This window comes from Vulpes lagopus, chromosome 14, assembly GCF_018345385.1.
Source record: "Vulpes lagopus strain Blue_001 chromosome 14, ASM1834538v1, whole genome shotgun sequence".
In the NCBI taxonomy this organism is placed as follows: domain Eukaryota; kingdom Metazoa; phylum Chordata; class Mammalia; order Carnivora; family Canidae; genus Vulpes; species Vulpes lagopus.
Window position 1 is genome coordinate 23,796,370 of NC_054837.1, and position 18,146 is coordinate 23,814,515.

General features: G+C 35.7%; 1 protein-coding gene across 2 annotated transcripts in view; it reads left to right on the plus strand.

The window, feature by feature from the left end:
• Positions 1-18,146, plus strand: part of MED13L (mediator complex subunit 13L) — a 302,281-nt gene that overhangs the window by 156,962 nt on the left and 127,173 nt on the right. For both annotated transcript variants that reach the window (XM_041728660.1, XM_041728661.1), the window contains exon 4: positions 6,933-7,016. In XM_041728660.1, coding sequence (XP_041584594.1) covers positions 6,933-7,016 — 84 coding nt within the window. The remainder of the gene's footprint in view (positions 1-6,932; positions 7,017-18,146) is intronic.

The window sequence follows — 18,146 nt, forward strand, 5'->3', positions numbered from 1 at the left end:
TGGAAAACTAAAACCTGTGATCTTTTGCGGGAGTTTCTTCATTTGGCATTTTTAATATTGCAGCCTTAGTGGCTATTACACCTGTGGTATTGTAATTGGTATAGTTTTCATAGTATACTGTATCCTTCTTACCTAACTCTACCTCAGCGAAATAAATCATTGGGTTGGAGAGCTGTTAAAAAAGAAAAAAGCCAGGAAATATGTGCAGTTCATATCACCCAGAGTTTTAGTGCTGCCTCAGTGATTTGCATTACATGTGGGATTTAGGAAAATCTTGTTTTCATATAGCTTTGTAGAAATGCTTAAAATGTCTGGCATAATCCTGTCAAATTGGCATTAAATGTGGTATATTTTAATTTTAATTGTCTTAAGTTTTTTAGAATAAAACACATAAGCTGATTTTGATAGAAAGGTATTTCTTTTTCTTCTAAAGTGCAGATCACTGCTTTGCACACAATAGAAGATTACATGGGTTTTTTGAAGCTCTTATGCTCTATCCTGTCCATACTTACTTAGGGAGACTTTAATCTGTGAGTATTGAACGTTTGTAAAACAATGGTCCTTCAGAGTAGTCCACTGGTGCTGCTTTCCTAATAGATTGCCAGCATAGTCACCCCATGGTAGTTTATAACACAGCTGTAAAATTGCCTTTGGCCCAGAGCTTCTTGGTTTGCCAAGAGTTGGTGTTTAGAGGGAAGATATTTATTTGAAAACGTACAGTAAAAGTAACATGGAGAAAGTTGGAATTATAATTATGATGGCAGTAGCATTATGTTTGTGTATTGTTAGCTTTCAGTGTCTCTGGTATTTGATTTAACAGAGGTGAACATCAGAGGGCAAGTGAGCACTGTCCTTGGATGTGCTGGTTCAAGAATTTAAAAATAATAAATATTTTAAAATAAGATTTTAAAAATAAATAAATATTTATAATATTTATTATAAAATAAATTTTTAAATAATAAAAATTTAAAAATAATAAATTTTAGATGGTAAAAAACCATCTTCACTAGAGCAGTATGGTAGGTACAGGCCTAGTTGAAGAAATGGTGATAGAAATTTGCAACATTGAGAGTCCTTGGGTATAATGTAATAGAGCAGGAAATGAGTAATCAATAAATTTCCATTTTATTGAGTTGTGGCAGTGTGCAGTTCTCTAAAAGAAGTAGAGAAGTGAGTTTTTAGAGCTAAGGCGCATATTCTTTTAAAGGAAGAATCACTATAAACATTACGGACACAAATGAATAAAACCATGTATCTACTTGTAAATTTCTAGAGAGAAACATGTTCACTGTAAGACCAGTCAATTTATCTATTTAATATTTTAAGGACAGAGAAAGGGTTAAGACTTTAAAAAATAAAAAATTTTGTGGCTAGATGATGGGATTGATTCAAACTAAAAGTTTGAAATTAGAGGAGAGATTCTTTGGAACAGCAATAGGATGGACGTTTTCAGATAAAGGGAGTCCTACAAAAACACCTAACCTTAAAGAGATTTTGGAAAGGATGGAAATGACAGCGTTTACTTGGCCAGAGGAGACAGCATCCACTAAGGCACAGGAGAAACCCAAAATAATGAAGATAGAAGGGATCAGTTGAAAAAAGGTTTCTTCAGCTTTTAAATTATAGGACTTTTATTTGGTTGGGAATTGGGAATAATTTCTAGGAAGGAGATAATTTTTAGGAAGGAGGGTTTTTTGCATGTCTGTTTGTTATAGATTGGAGTGGTGAGGTAAAGGCTTTGATGCTGGTGAGGAATTTCTGTTAGGAAATTATATAAAATTTAGTTTGAGCAGCTCCATATCCAGATAATAACACTTAAAGTGCATTTTGATTCAGAGTGTGGTAGAGAGACAATGTTCTTGGACTTTTTAATATTTGAAAACTGTCACATCTGCATAATTTGAGGTGCACTGAAGGACCCAGAGCCAGTGGCCAGTGGCCAGTGGTCCCATCTAGGAAAAAGCTTGCTGAGCTAGATTGTGGCTACTGCTGTGGCACTTGTAATCTTATACCAGATCTGCCATAGCTTTGGGATTAGAGATTGGGGCTTGCCAACTTTGAAGTTAAATTGGTCTTGTAGTTAATTAATTAGAGCCATATGGTGTGGCCCAGAAACACATGTGTGTATGTGTTTGTGTGTGTGTGTGTGTGTGTGTGTGTGTGTGTGTGTATAAACACACATGGACACACAACCTGATTTCATTTTCATTTTTCAGCGGCTGTTTTCTTCTTCGAAACATTGATTTTTGGGAGATAGGGGGGCAGGGAATTATTTTCTGAAGAGAAATACTTTCCTCAAATTATTGGTTAAAGAATATTTTATAAATCTGGAATCACATTGTGACATTGTGAACTTGCAACATAATATTATTCTACTTTACTGAATTATGTCATATCATAATAGTAAGGTGATTTTGAAAATTTCAATAACATGACTGGAGTTACCAAATGAACAATTAGAGTTAACTGACATTCTTTGCTCTATACGATGTTGGTTTGAAGCAAAGTTTTTGGTAAATGGAGTGTCTGATAGGTTGTATTTGTCAAGTTAAATATAAATTTTGTTCCTTAAAAATAATAATATAAAGGTTGTTAGAATATGAAAAGGGAAAATTATATTTCTCATGTTCTTTAGTTTTTATACTTTAGAATTATCTATCTTAAAAAGATTTAATTCTGTTCAGGTATAATTAAAGTATATGGACAGTTGTACTAATCTTCCTAAACTTCTTTGGCATTTATGTGATTCCCTACATGTTGAGTATCTATTATGATTTTAGTGTGGAGTGAGAGCTGATGGGCTATAAAAAAGGTGAATTATGTAGATTTTGTTTTCCATCCCAACATTGAGTGTCTCCACTAGCTGTGGACATAAACACACAAGAAAATTCAAATAATCGGATGAGGCTGCCCACGATTAGTGATTGTGAACATGAATAATAACACTGTTGTGAATAGGAAAATACTCCTTGTATAGAGTATTCATTTCTCAGCTGTTTATTGAGCACCTACTAGTATAGAGCATAACATAAAGCATATTACAGAATAGGCATTGAAGTATTTGTTGAACATTGCCAGGAAATAGGATACTGTGTCTGCCCCCCAGATTTCTCATAGTTTCGTGGGAAGAAAGAGCCATAGAAATGAATTATTACAGTTTGGTGATAAAATTGCTGATTTGTAGATGTTAGAATGCTGTGCAGGCTATTCTGGGACAAGAAAAATGAACAGAATTAAATTCGAGGAGGATGGAATAGAGTGAGATGGGAGAGGGATTCCAGGCCGAAGCAGGTTAGTAAAGATCAGTGGTAGTGTTCCGTGTGGAAGTCCTCACTCTAGGATCTGCTTTCAAGGGCTCACCAATCCTGTGGAATTATATGCAGTGTTTTGCTCTTCTATGCATTTTTCAGGAGAAAGAGTCTATAATAACTTTGAGTGGATTTATTTATACAGTAGAATCATGACCCAAAAATGATTGAGAACCAAGGGCTTAGTCCCTCAGTATTAAAAGCTTGCTCTTGAGCCACCATGGTCCCAATTGTCAATCAGGTGGTAGAAGTGTCTTCCTCAGCAAAGACACAGCCCTCCTCTCTCATTTCCTCCTATAACCTAAAGTACAAAACACCATCTGGAAATACTTCCTGTATTAGTCCTGCAGGATCTGTCTCTCTCTCTGTCTCTGTCTCTTTCTTTCTCTTTTTGACTCTGTGAGAGAGAGAGAGTGTGAAAGAGAGAAATTGAGTGAAGTTTGTTTTTTGGGTCAACTGTAGTTAAGACTAGGGAGATTGACAAGTGTAAAAATTGATGGTGATAGTTGTTGAGTTCTTTTTACTCGTTTCTTGAGTGAAAAGAAACTTCGTCCTCATACTTACTTGCCCACCTTTACATCTAACCGAGCAACTAATTCTCTCTTGGCTTGAGGGTCAGTGCTACAGTACTCACTGACTTCACTAATTTGATCCCAACCTTTTCTGGGGTTGTTGGTAACTTTGCTAACTCTCTGCTGTATCACTGCTGAACATGACATTTGAAGACTTTTTTTTTATTGCCTGTCAAAGAAGTAGGATCTGTAGTGGGAACTCCAGGAGATATGTTTTGTTTTTAAATTTTTAAAAAGATTTTTATTTATTTATTCATGAGAGACAGAGAGGCAGAAACATAAGCAGGCTCCAGGCAGGGAACCTGATGCAGGACTCTATCCTGGGACTCCAGGATCACACCCTGGGCCGAAGGCAGGCACTAAACTGCTGAGCCACCCAGGCATCCCCACTCCAGGAGATTTGTTAGCATAGAGAGTTAGACTCTTAGGATTTTCATTAGCTTTTCACTCTTTGCCTTTGTACTTGAGTAGTCTTGGCTGTGTGCTATTCCTTTGCCCCCAACCCCTTGTTTGTACTGAAATGAAATAAGCAAATAGAGATAGAAGCACAAGGGTTTTGAAATAAACTTTACACTTTCTTCTTTACTCAGGGATACTTTATCTGTTTTTGTTTTCATATTATATTATCTAAAGCCTTGTTTTTTTTTTTCTGTCCATAAATTGTAAATTCATGTTGTTTTTCCTGTTATTAAATAAATGATTCTTTTGAATTTTGGCCTTAAGACGTATATGAGAGTATGAATACTTTATTTAAAGTGGTATTTATTAAGTGAGGACGTGTGTCAGTAGAAGACCACATTTAGTGTTGATGTGATTCTGTACTTGTTAGATGCCCCATTGCTTTCATGTTAATAAGCATTATTGATTTTTAAGAACACCTTCAACTTAATAAACAGCCCTTAGAGAATACAGAAACATTAAATAGGCTCATCAATTACAGGATTCAAGTGGACTTTGAAAATGAGGAAGGAATTAGAGAAATGTGACAGCATGAGAGTTAATAATATGTGATAAATGTTGTGGTCTTGTGTTCAGATATATACCTGGACTTACTGACCACTCTACTATCAGTTAGCTATGTGACTTTCTGTAGGTAACATTTTCTGTGCTTTAGCTTCTTCATGTACAAAAATTGACATGTGTAACATCCATCTCATAATAGATATTACAGTAATTAAATGCTATACTGTGCCTGGTAATCAAATGTAGTCTTGGTAGTAGGGATTCTAGTGGTAGATATTGGTAGTATTATTGGGGGAAGGAACCTGTTACCAAACACTAGAGTTTTTCAATGGAAATATCTTTCCATCTATCCATCCGTCCTGCCTGTTTGCCTGCCTGCCTGCCTGAAGAATACAGTTAAGTCTCTGAGCTAGGGTATAAACTGTGGAGATACTTTTACAGTTTTGCTTCTTGAGTACTTCCATGTTATTGAGTATTCCACATTTTCTATTCTAACTTTAATATAGTCACGTAGTCTTTAACCCTAAAAGCAAGTTAATTTATAATCTTAGGAAAACAGATTGAGTAGCTTTGAAAATGATTTTCTACATTGTGAACAAGGAAGATTGTAGAGATTCATTTTCAAAATAAAAGCAGTTGAAGCCAGTGATTTTTTTTGATGCAGCAGTGCTCCAAATTGGCCTCTGCCCACAGGGATTTACATTGTGGCCAGCAGAAACTATTGCTGTTTACTACCCCATCTAACCTGTAATGAGTTGGGTGAAAGCTTGTTTCCATCCTTCTTGATGGCATGGAAATTACAGAGGCAAGAGCCATGTGCAGAATTGCCTGAATATTGAATAAAGAATTGCTATATAGCTCTTTTACAGGTAGATAGAAGAATTATATCCAACTTTCTGACAGGATTTCTTGCAAAATATGTGTCATTTCATTGAATGATTTTGGGGATTACTGTATTTCATCAATTTCAAAATGAACATTTTCTCCCACATTTTTATATTTTAAAAATCAGGGATACTCCTTGCAAATGATGGCATCTTGGAATTGGCCAGATGGCAATTATGATATAGTTTTCATATGCCTGCACATGAGTGAACTTGGTCAGAGCTGTCTATATTGTTGTCACTTCAGTTGAATTGTGTGCATTTTTGGTATTATATGAGTTGAGTTCAATTACCATTAACATGTCTTCGGAAAGATTTACCCTATAATTTGACATTGAAACATAATGTACATAATACAGCTTGGAAACAGAAGTGAGGCACAACTTAGATATGAGGGAAGCTGCTAATTGCCATTGAAGAAATGGCTTCAGTTCATTGTTTCCTGCCAAGCCATAGCCATGTGCTTCACCACACCTACAAAAGAAAATACCTGGAACGCCTGGGTGGCTCAGTGGTTGAGCATCTATCTGCTTTTGGCTCAGGGTGTGATCCCGGGGTCCTAGGATCGAGTCCCATATTGGGCTCCCTGCACGGAGCTTGCTTCTCCCTTTGCCTACATCTCTGCGTCTTTCTCTGCCTCTCTCGTGAATAAATAAGTAAAAAGTCTTAAAAAAAAAAAAAAAAGGAGAAAAATACCTAAGTAGAAGAGGTTCTGCAGTGCTTCTGTTTTCTGTTTCTGAGGTCTCTGCTAAAGCATTGCATGTCACATGTGAAGCCAGAAAGCCAGCATTAAAACTTGTGAAATGAGCATCACTAACTTGGAAGAATACCTTTGAGGTACTCCTAAGGAGTGCTGCCTATATCCCCAACATTCTTGATGACCCAGGAATTGAAATAGGGCAAAAGTGTGTTTGGATTTAAAGTAATTTGGAAGCTTAAGACATTTCAGGAATATATCAACCAGTTAATTGTGCATAATTTTTTACACGTGCAAGAATAATACATAATAGAAATTTATGCCCAAAGTCAGAAAGTCCTTTCAGCACTTTATAACATAAAAATTTAAAGTGAGAAGAAAACCTTTTTGAAAGTATTAGTGATGTTTTTTATTTTTAATAGTATAGCTCATCTGCAATTACTTGATTCAGTGACTTGCTAATTTGTTATTGAAACTATAAATATAATTCTTGGTGTAATTATTGTAGGTGTCTAATGGATAAGAACTTCGTTAGGATTGGGAAGTGGTTTGTCCGACCCTATGAAAAGGATGAAAAACCAGTCAACAAAAGGTGAGTCTTATACTTTTAAAGTTTTCGTTCCTTTTGCTTGACCACAACTATGATGTTGTAGGAAGTGGTGGAGGAAGCAGCTAATTTATTTATTTTCCAATAATCTTAGTAATTTAGATGTGTTAAAATAGATTGCTGGATCACTTTTTATTAAATATTTTCTTAAATTTTTGTAAAATATTGGAAATTGGACTAGGAAGAAGATTATCAATGACCCATGTCTTTCGAGCCCCTTCTTACTACACTATTTGGAATTTAAAATATTCTATTTTGTTATTTTTATTGTCCTTTTTAAAGTCTTTTTACCTGAAAGTGTTATATGTTGTAACTTTAAAAATAGTCAACTGAATTTAAATGCTGATAATTTTTATAGAATTGATTGATGCTCCTTAAAAGTTGGTGAATAGTTTTTTGAGATTTCTCAAACCAGGACTATGAATTACTTTCTGAACAATCCTAAACTTTTAACCATCATTTATTGTATGCATGGCTTTAAAAGCAGTCCTTTATACTGAGCAAGCATGCAATTTTAGATCAGTCAAACCAGGATGAAAAACCAAAGCCTTCAAAACCAAATATTTACTTTCACTTACCTATGAACACAGCATAGACTTATTTGAGTCATAAGTTGATGGGTGATTATTTCATTTCTGAAGAGCAGCACACACAGTCTCAATTCTATTTTGCTGTGTGTGAACTTGCCCCAAGCTAAGGATTCCAGCTTTTGGCTGCAGATAAGAGCTGTTGAAGTGTTACATGGTAGCTCTAAGGTTGGTAGTTTTTAGGTAGTTTGCCACAATTTTGGTTGGCAGCTCTTGCCTATTTTGGAACTTTTACTTTCTTGTTTCTACCAGTGATTTACTTAACATTAGCAGCCTTCTCTCCAACCTGTATGTCTTAAAGCTTTGATGAAGTGATTGTGTTATCTCATTAACCAAGCCTGATTTATAAAAATTGGGATTTCATTTTTCAAATCAGATAAATTAGGGACTGGCATTATTATTATTATTATTATTATTATTATTATTATTATTATTATTGCCAAATCACCATCAACTTATTTAAAATAGTTTCCCTTTTTCTTAGTACATTTCAAATCCTTTAGGATTTATTTTAAAAATTGTATTTAAATAGGAAGTAGGTGTTATGTATAACAAGGTTTGCCTGAAAAGGATAATAAAGCTTTTTAGAAGAGTAGTGGTGTGTATGGGTGTGTAAAAGTGGTTTTGTTTACAGATACCTTGATAGAAAGGAATTTTTTTCCTTTATTTATATTGATTTGGTCTAACTAATACATTTGTTCTGTGGACATGATATTAGTGTTTCCTTATATTTATAGAGGATGTTGATTTTCTGAGTTAAGTTGGGCTTTCATGTTGATAAGCGAATGGTTGTATGTGGAGTTGCTTTGGCACAGTGATACCTTTCATTCCTGTGTGCCTCCCTATGCTCAGTGTATATTCTGACAGCTGGCCAGATGCTGAACTAACAGAGCCAGTCCTAAAACTTTTGAACAGTAGGTATAAGCACTTGTATGATGATTTTACAGTAATTTAGAGGTGAACGGGAAATGTGGAAATAAAATAGGGATTGAAAGAGTAGCAGTTAGTATTTTATTAGTAAAAACTAGTGTTTGAAGTCAAATGTAGTTACCAAATATGTTTTATATAACATTTATATATCTTTGTACTTCATTTACATCCCAGAGGTCTTCCTAACTTCAGCAAATCAGATGTAAATAATACTTACATAGTATATTTAGATATTTGATTTGCAACTGGAAGGCTGTCGATTTCTGAGTAATGTAATTGAATTATCTTATTATCTTTAGATTTTTTTTTTACCCATGGTTGAATGTGGAACTCATTTTATTTTAGTATAGAAATGTTAATGATCTTGAAAAGCCATTTTAGGGGGTATTGCAACAATTGCCAAAATTTTAAACTAAACACTCAATTTTAAAAAGTTGGCATTTGCTGGGGTGCCTGGGTAGCTCAGATAAGGTTAAGTGTCTGCCTTTGGCTCAGGTCATGATCTCCAGGTCCTGGGATGGGATGGAACCCTGCATTAGGCTCTTGATCAGCCAGGACTCTGCTCCCCACTCCCCTTCAAATAAATGAAATAAAACCTGTTTTTAAAAGTTGGCATTTGCTATAATAAAATTTTGTTAGGTATGATGATTTTATCCAACTTTTATTCTCTGAATGGAAAATAGAGCCTCTTGGGATGCCTGGGTGGCTCAGCAGTTAAGCCGTTGCCTTCAGCCCAGGGCGTGATCCTGGAGACCTGGGATTGAGTTCTGCATTGGGCTCCCTGCATGGAGCCTGCTTTTCTCTTTGCCTATGTCTCTGCCTCTCTCTCTCTCTCTCTCTCTCTCTCTCTCTCTCTCTCTCTGTCTCTCCTGAATAAATAAATAAAATCTTAAACAAAAACAAACAAACCAAGGAAAATAGAGCCTCTTGTTGAATGCTGAAAACAGAACCTTATAGTGGTCAAATCATTTTGGATGGACAGAGAGTGATGCTGTGGAGGAGTGCATTTAGATTTAGAAGATTAGGGATCACATCCCATGCCTCTCCTAAGAAGTTACTTGCTTTTGGTCAAGTTGTTTAGTTTTCCTGAGGTGAACTTTGTTTTTGGCTGTAGGTAAGTTGATTATAGTAATTACTACTACTACTAAAGGGTTATTGTGAAGATTAAAGGAAATAATTTATGTGGCTAGTTTATACTTTAGTTGAGAAAAAGCAAAAGTGCTAAACAAATTTTATGTACAAATTTGTATTTTTAGGAATGCTCTTATTTGATGCCATTAGATACAAATAAGAGAAATATAGTTTAAAGAATAGTATTCTAAGTATAAAGTTAAGTAGGTCTAGCATATATATACTTTTGTTCAATAGAATAAAATATGATTTAACACAGCATATTTTATGGTGCTAAAATAATTCTAATAGTGTTGACAAATGAATATATTGATGAATAGATTTCATCTGTTGGATTAACAGCATATGATTTCTTGAACTGTAATTTCTCCCTGTATTGATAACAGCTAAATTTGTGGACTGTTCATAATGTTTGATATGATATGATGGTTAGGATAATTTTAGAAAAATTGTTATATGATATATGTGTGTGTGTATCAATTTGAACAGGCAGATCCAAGAAGACAAATTTATTCATACTATTTTTTTCTTTATAAGTGACACATCTTTTGTTATTCATATCCTTAGGAATATAATAAGTGGGAAAGAAAACTTTGGCTTACTCCTAAAGAGTTGTGACAACTGACATAAAACATGTAAAGTTTCTGGGTTTCTAAAGTATGTTAAGCTTGAAAAAACTTTTCCTACCAGGATATGCTTAAAAACAAACCAGTTGGGGGGGCAGCCCGGGTGGCTCAGCGGTTTAGTGCTGCCTTAGGCCCAGGGCCTGATCCTGGGGACTCAGGATCGAGTCCCACATTGGGCTCCCTCCATGGAGCCTGCTTCTCCCTCTGCCTGTGTCTCTGCCTCTCTCTGTGTCTCATGAATAAATAAATAAAATCTTTAAAAAAAAAAAAAAACCCAACCCAGTGGGGGCACCTTGGTGACTTAGTCAGTTTGGTGTCTCCCTTTAAGTTGGGTCCTGATCTCCGAATCTTGGGATTGAGCCCCACATTGGGCTCCCTGCTCAATGGGGAGCCTGCCACTTCCTCTCTTCTCTGTTGTTTCCCCTACTTGTGCTTGCTTTCACTCTTTGTCAAATAAATAAAATCTTAAAAAAGACCCAAAAACCCCAAACAGTCAGGGGATGCCTGGGTGACTCAGTTGGTTAAGCATCTGCCTTTGGCTCGGGTCCTAATCTCAAGGTCTTGGAATTGAGCCCCATATCGGGCTCCCAGCTCAGTGAGGAGCCTCCTTCTCCCTCTGTCCGTCCCCCACCTCGCTTCTGTTCTCTCTCTCAAATAAATATATATTTTTAAACCAGTGAAAAATTTATTCCTTCAAAATAATTTAGAAATTATTCATGGACATTCTATGTAGAAAGCCCACATTTGATTAATACAGAATTTGAAGTTTATACACTTCTTTAAAAAAAGATTTTATTTATTTATTTATGATATATATATATATATATAGAGAGAGAGAGAGAGAGAGGCAGAGACACAGGCAGAGGAAGAAGCAGGCTCCATGCCGGGAGCCCGACGCGGAACTCGATCCTGGGACTCCAGGATCACGCCCTGGGCCAAAGGCAGGCGCTAAACCGCCGATCCAGCCAGGGATCCCCCACTTTGTTTTTTGAATGCTAATTTTAGCAAAATAATTGATTTCTCCCAGTAACAGTTTGGACCTTTGATTTTTTTTTTCCTGGTATCAGGTGTACAGTAGTTAACATAGATACTTGCTAGAGCAATTTTTAAATTGATCAGTCATTTCTTCTCATGGGTAAACCTACCCGCTCTGGAATGATACTCTAAATAGCCTTATAATACTTTTAAATACTCTAATTACTTTTGTCTGTGTTGTTAACAGATATACATGTGCAGGAGCTCACACACAACTGGTTGATGGCTTTTGTGTTGTTTTGTCTGTGTATCTTTTCTACTTTTAAGTCAGATATTATTTCTTTAATTTCTTTTTTTATGTTCCTACACTACCGCACCTATATATTCAAGAAATACCCTTCCCTTTTGATTTTAGTAGAAAAAAAATAATTTTATATAACAAGACGAAATACTTTGATTTAGGAGAATATTTAAAGTACTTTAAAGCTTCCCTGTCCTCCCTTTCCTCTTCTCAGGGCTCTTCCTGTCCTCTTTCCTGTACTTTTTTTTATAGTGGCCCAGTTATGTTTCCATCTAGATGCACAGATGAAAAGGCAGGGAAAGGAATCTCTCATCTAGAGTATAAGCAGACATGTAAATAGGTACTTACAATGTGAGAGGTAAATGGAGTCTCTTCCTGAAAAATGTCATTGGTGACATACCTTTTTATCAGTTTTTATCATAAATTTACTTTTTATAGGTGTGGCCTTTTGCCACGCATATTATAATGAGGGCTGGCTGATGGGAAATCCATAAAAGAATATTAATGGAACACTTTGGACTTATCTAATCATGCATCATAGTTTTACAGTTTTTTTTTTTTTTTACAGTTTTTTTTTTAATCTATAAAATATGTAGTCATTTTCTGCTGGTTTATCTGATGGAAGGTATAGCAGAAGATACTCTGTATTTTGTCACTTGAATATATTTGAAAATTGCGTGCAAAGTGAGAAGAGGGATGCAGTTGAGTCTTGAGAAGCGGCGGCATTTGCAGGGAGGAATACATGAGGAGACTAAGAAAGGTAAATGAAAAATGAGAGCCAGGAGGGTTGGTGTCGCCAAAACCATAGATTTTTAAAGTTTCATAATTTGCCGTGGCTGCCATACAGGCCATGGAAAACACGTACTAAAAGGATGGATAGCTTTGGCAGTTATGTAGGCAAGATGACTATACCTTGAGCAGTTTCAGTGGAGTGGTAAATTTGAAGTTACAGCAGCTTGAGTTATAAATGGGGGTTGAAATGAAGATACTGTGAGTGTAAGATTTTTGATGTATTTGTCCAACTAACTGCAAAGGAAAAAATTGCTTCATCTAGGAAGGGAGGAGAGAAACATGTAAGAGCCTATGATAAAACTTAGTGATACTGTATGTGGTTTTAGACAGTGTCTTTTATGTACCATACACTCTGTTCACAAACATTATGCATAGAAGGATGTTATTTTTTTTTTAATTTTTATTTATTTATGATAGTCGCACAGGGAGAGAGAGAGAGAGAGAGAGAGAGAGAGAGAGAGGCAGAGACACAGGCAGAGGGAGAAGCAGGCTCCATGCACCGGGAGCCTGACGTGGAATTTGATCCCAGGTCTCCAGGATCGCACCCTGGGCCAAAGGCAGGCGCCAAACCGCTGCGCCACCCAGGGATCCCCATAGAAGGATGTTAAATTGAAAGACTAATTCAACCAGAGGTGACAGTAGTTAACTATATGCAGTTCATGTAGCTCTTTTTCTTTCTTTTTCCTTAATAACCAAAACAGAATTATCACCATTTAAAAATTTTTATTTGTTCTATTAGTGTTCTAAAAAGACTATAATGAAAACTTATATCTTCAACATTAGTAATTGATTTACATAGTTTAAAGTAAAATGTTTTCATATATACTGCCTGCTTTCAAGAAAGGTTTTAAACACCTTACAGTAAAATATATATACTTTGTTTTTTAATGTGCTAGAGAGGTTGTATGAATATCATTACTGTAATTTCCTTTTCAATTCCTGCTAGTGGATTGAAACTAAGCTGGAAACAAAGCTCTCCTTGTTCACTAGACCATCCATCCAGAAATATGGATGGTCTTCCATTTACTATTTGACATTAGCAATGTTATTTCTAAAAGGTCTTTGAGTTTTCAGATTCCCTGATTTTCGGAAAACTGTAGAATTTAGACATGCTCCAAATTAGTCAGTTTGCTTGCCTGCCTGCCTCTCTGTGTATGTATCTATCTTTCCTTTTTATCCCTGTATGTGTGTGTGTAGAGATGTATGTGTTTCCTTCTTCCTTTCTCTACCACCAGGAACATACTATTTTGAATGTATTTGGTTTTGTTGTTAAGCAGAAAGTGACTCCTCTATTTATCAATCCAAGGGATTTAATAATGCTCTTTGAGTGTATCTGAAAGTTTTAAAGGATGTATTTGGACAGGGTTGGGGGTGGGAGTGTTAACTTCAGTAGTACTCTTCATAATCAGATTAGGAAAAGGGGAGAAGAAATTTAGGTACCAAGGGGGAGTTAGTTTGAGGTGTTGTTTTAGGTTTATAACATCCCTGACCCCTTATTTTACCTTTGTTTGAGATGTCCTAGCTAAATGCTACTCCATTGTTAGGAAAAAAAGTCAACAGAAGGGTCAGGACATGAATGAGTGGAGATTTAAATGATTAAACCTTTTGGCAGCATGAAGGAAGTATTTTCAATTTACTCCTACCTCTAGCCTTCTTCAGAATGTTGTTTATAGTAAGTTTCTCTCTTCAAGTAAACTTTAGTGAATCTAAGCACTATAGAAGTATATTGCACTATGTCAAATAACTAATTCTCATAGATTAATGAGTGATTATTCTGGAAATAAGCTGCATTTTAAATTGAATGCTTATGTAATGTATCTCCTCCTTTGTAAAGTAGCTTAATTAAATTTACTTTGCTGAGATATCTTAGAATTTAGAAAAAGTGTAAAGTATATGTGTCTAGAAGGTCATTTCCACTCATAATTTCTCATAACATATCAATAGCATGTGGGAAATTTTTATGGCAAGTTAAAAACAGGTCTAAGGGATATGACTGCTCCTGTTTTTATTATTATACTATTTAAATAAATTTACATATCTATGTGTTTGGGTTTTTATTTATAAAATGACTTTGTTGGCTGCCCATGAAGGAGATGGGGGAACTTTTCTCTCCTCCCCTCCCCTCCCCTCTTTATTTTCTGATTTTATTTATTTATTCATGAGAGACGGCAAAGATATAGCAAGAGGGAGAAGCAGGCTCCCCACAGGGAGCCCGATGCAGGACTTGATCCCAGAACCCTGGGATCACTTCCTGAGCCAAAAGCAGATGCCCAACCCCTGAGCCACCCAGGCGTCCCTTTGGGGGGGGGGAGCATTTCTTAATTTTAAGTTGAAAATTCAGCTGCACTAAGTATAAATTAGTTCTTCAGAATGACTCAAAATATGAGAATCCTGGCAATTATTTATGATTTCTTGTTATATCCTAGCATATATCTCTGGTACCTAAATTATTCTGAAAGATATAATAATCATTGATTTTCTATTATTAAATTATTTCCATTATTAAATTATAATATTTCTATTGTTAGATTATTAAATCATTGATTTTCTGTTATTAAATTATTTTTATTTTTTGTTATTAAATTATTAACTAAATAATTATTGATTGTCTATTGAATTATTTCTATTATTAAATTATTATTAAATTTCTATTATTAGGGATCCCTGGGTGGCGCAGCAGTTTGGCGCCTGCCTTTGGCCCAGGGCGCGATCCTGGAGACCCAGGATCGAATCCCACATCAGGCTCCCGGTGCATGGAGCCTGCTTCTCCCTCTGCCTATGTCTCTGCCTCTCTTTCTCTCTGTGACTATAATAAATAAAATAAAAAAAAATTTTTCTATTATTAAATTATCTTATACTTTTTACCTCCATTTAATTTTTAATATAGTCAAGATTTAGTGAAAATCATTTCAGCATGGGCATAAGACAGATTATGAAGAAAGCACTAAGAGTGAAAATAATTGGTGAATATTTATTGTTTTCGATATAGTAATTTTCAGTTCTGTGATTTCCACTGGATCTTTTCTCTTGCTTCCATTTATCAGCTGAGATTTCCTATTTTGTTAATTCATTATGAGTATGTTTTCCTTTATGTCCCTAAGCATAATTATAATAATTACTGTAAAATTTGGGTACTAAATACAATATCTGTATTATATCCATTGGTTATCTTTTGTCTTCAAGATTTTGCTGTTTCTTCATCTATTGAATGATTTTGAATTATATTTTGTGCATCGTAAATGATATAAAAACTCTGGATTCTGTTTAATTTCAGTGAAGAATGTTGATTTAGTTTAGTTTTTTTGTTTTGATTTGTTTTAAAGCAATAAACTTTATCTGAACTCCAACACAGGCTCACCTGTGGTGGGTAGTAATTGAAATCTTTCTACTTCTTTTAGTGTAGGGTTTCTCAACCTCAGCATAATTGACATTATGAGCCAGATGATGGTTTGTTGTGGATACTGTCCTGTGCACAGTAGAATGCCTAGTAGCATCCCAGGCCTCTACCTACAATGCCTGCAGTGCCTTCCTATTCAGTATTATAGCGACAACCCAGAATGTCTCCTGACATTGCCAGGTGTCCCCTGGGAGGCCATATCGGCCTTGGTTGAGAAACCACTGTTTTCTCTTAGCTGCACATAATTCAGGGGTCTAAGAGAGATTTGGTCAGAATTTTATCTTGACTATATCTTCTTCCCAGACTTTCCTTTCCATTTTCTGGCTACTTGATCTCTTTAAACTCAGTTGTCTGGTTCTTCAAAGCCAGTAACATTGGAGGTGAAGTTTGTATCAGTTTTAGTCCATGTGATTCAGTCTGTGCCCTTGTTGAAAACTTCTTTTAAAGAAAGGGAAAGCTCACGCAAGTGCCATTCCTTCTTTTCAAGTGTAGACTCTTGTCCCCTCTCTAAGTTCTTGACTGCATTTGGTAACTTTATTAATAACATTTATTTATAGCAGATTTTAATATTTTCTTCAACCAATAAGGTTGGTTATTATTTTTTGCAGGGAGAGTTGTTGATTTGGAAGGAGCTACCTTGTTATTACCTGAAGTAGAACCTAATGAATATTTTAGGACCTAGAACTTCACAGTCCTTTATTACCCTGCTGTTACTTGTGCTTCACTTAGATTTGTATTGTTTGTCTATTAAAGATTGATGGCTTAACATCTGGGCCTGAATCACCTTGTAGGAGAATTTGATTTTAATATTTTAGTTAATTGATTATTGATTGAAATGACACCTGTTTTCTGAGTGATTCCAATAATTGAGTGTTGTAAATTGTTCCCAATTTATTAATGGCTTTTGTATTTTATGCTGTTTCAGAAGTATTCATGTTTTTTTTTTTTAGTCTCTTCCTCCAAATTTATAAGCACTAAATATCTTTTCTAAAATGTGGAGGCATAAAAGTTCTTTATTATTTCTTTTCTGAGTTGACATTTATATAAAGCTTTGTCCCAAGTCACTTTTAAAAAATTTGTTTAAAGATTTTATTTTTATTTATTCATGAGAGAGAGAGAGAGAGAGAGAGGCAGAGACACAGGCAGAGGGAGAAGCAGACTCGATGCAAGGAGCGTGACATGGGACTCCATCCCGGGTCTCCAGGATTAGGCCCTGAGCTGAAGGTGGTGCTAAACCACTGAGCCACCCAGCTGCCCCCCAGTCACTTTTAAAACTTTATTGAAATGTCCTTGTTAATTTCCTTTAGGGAAAGAGAGAGCATAACAAATGAGACAGGACTGGAAGAGAAAAGGAAAGAGGAAGGTACCAAATTAAAGAAAGGGCCAAATGGTTCCTTTCTTTGAAAGCTATGAAGAGTGCTCTTAGTAAACTTTTGTGACAATGGCATCCTACATTTGTGTAGGATGATGGCAGCAGGGGCAAAGCATTCCGGATTAGAGTTAGATTTCAGGACATTTCTCTTTCACCTTTAGGCAAGAATGTTCATTTCTGAAAAGAAGGTTAAGAATCCTATTTGAGGGGGGTCTAGGTGGCTCAGTGGTTCGGTGGCCGCCTTTAGCTCTGCTGGCTCAGGTTGTGATCCTGGGATCAAGTGCTGCATCGGGTTCCCTGCAGGGAGCCTGCTTCTCCCTCTCCCTCTCCCTGTCCCTATGTCTCTGCCTCTGTCTCTGTGTCTCATGAATAAATAAATAAAATCTTTTTTTTTTTTAAAGAATCCTATTTGAAATTGTTGCTTTTGGCTGATTTTATGTAATTTTCTAACATTTTCCCTTCACCATTTTAATGAAATGGAATAAAAAATGTTAAGATTGCATAAACAGATTTCACACTCCTTAAAATAACTAAGCCTAGGTTTGGTTTTGTGTGTGTGTGTGTGTGTGTGTGTGGTTTCTTTTCTTTTCTTTTCTTTTCTTTTCTTTTCTTTTCTTTTCTTTTCTTTTCTTTTCTTTTCTTTTCTTTTCTTTTCTTTTCTTTTCTTTTCTTTCTTTTTTCCCTCTTTTTAGAATGGAGATTGTTTTTAAGATTGTTTAGGACTGAGTAAGGTAACATAAATAAAGTTGCTGGTACAGAACCTAAGGTATGGTGCTGGTGGTTTTATTTATTTTTTATTTTTTAAAAGATTTTATTTATTAGAAAAAAAGAGTGTGTGTGGGGGGGAAGGAGCAGAGAGAGAAGGACAAGCTGACTGCACATTGAGCTCAGATCCTGAGATCATGACCTGAGCCAAAATCAAGAGTCCTACACACTTAACCAACAGAGCCACCCAGCACCCTGCTGTTGTTGTTTTAGTAGTGGTGGGCTGCCACTAGTAGTGG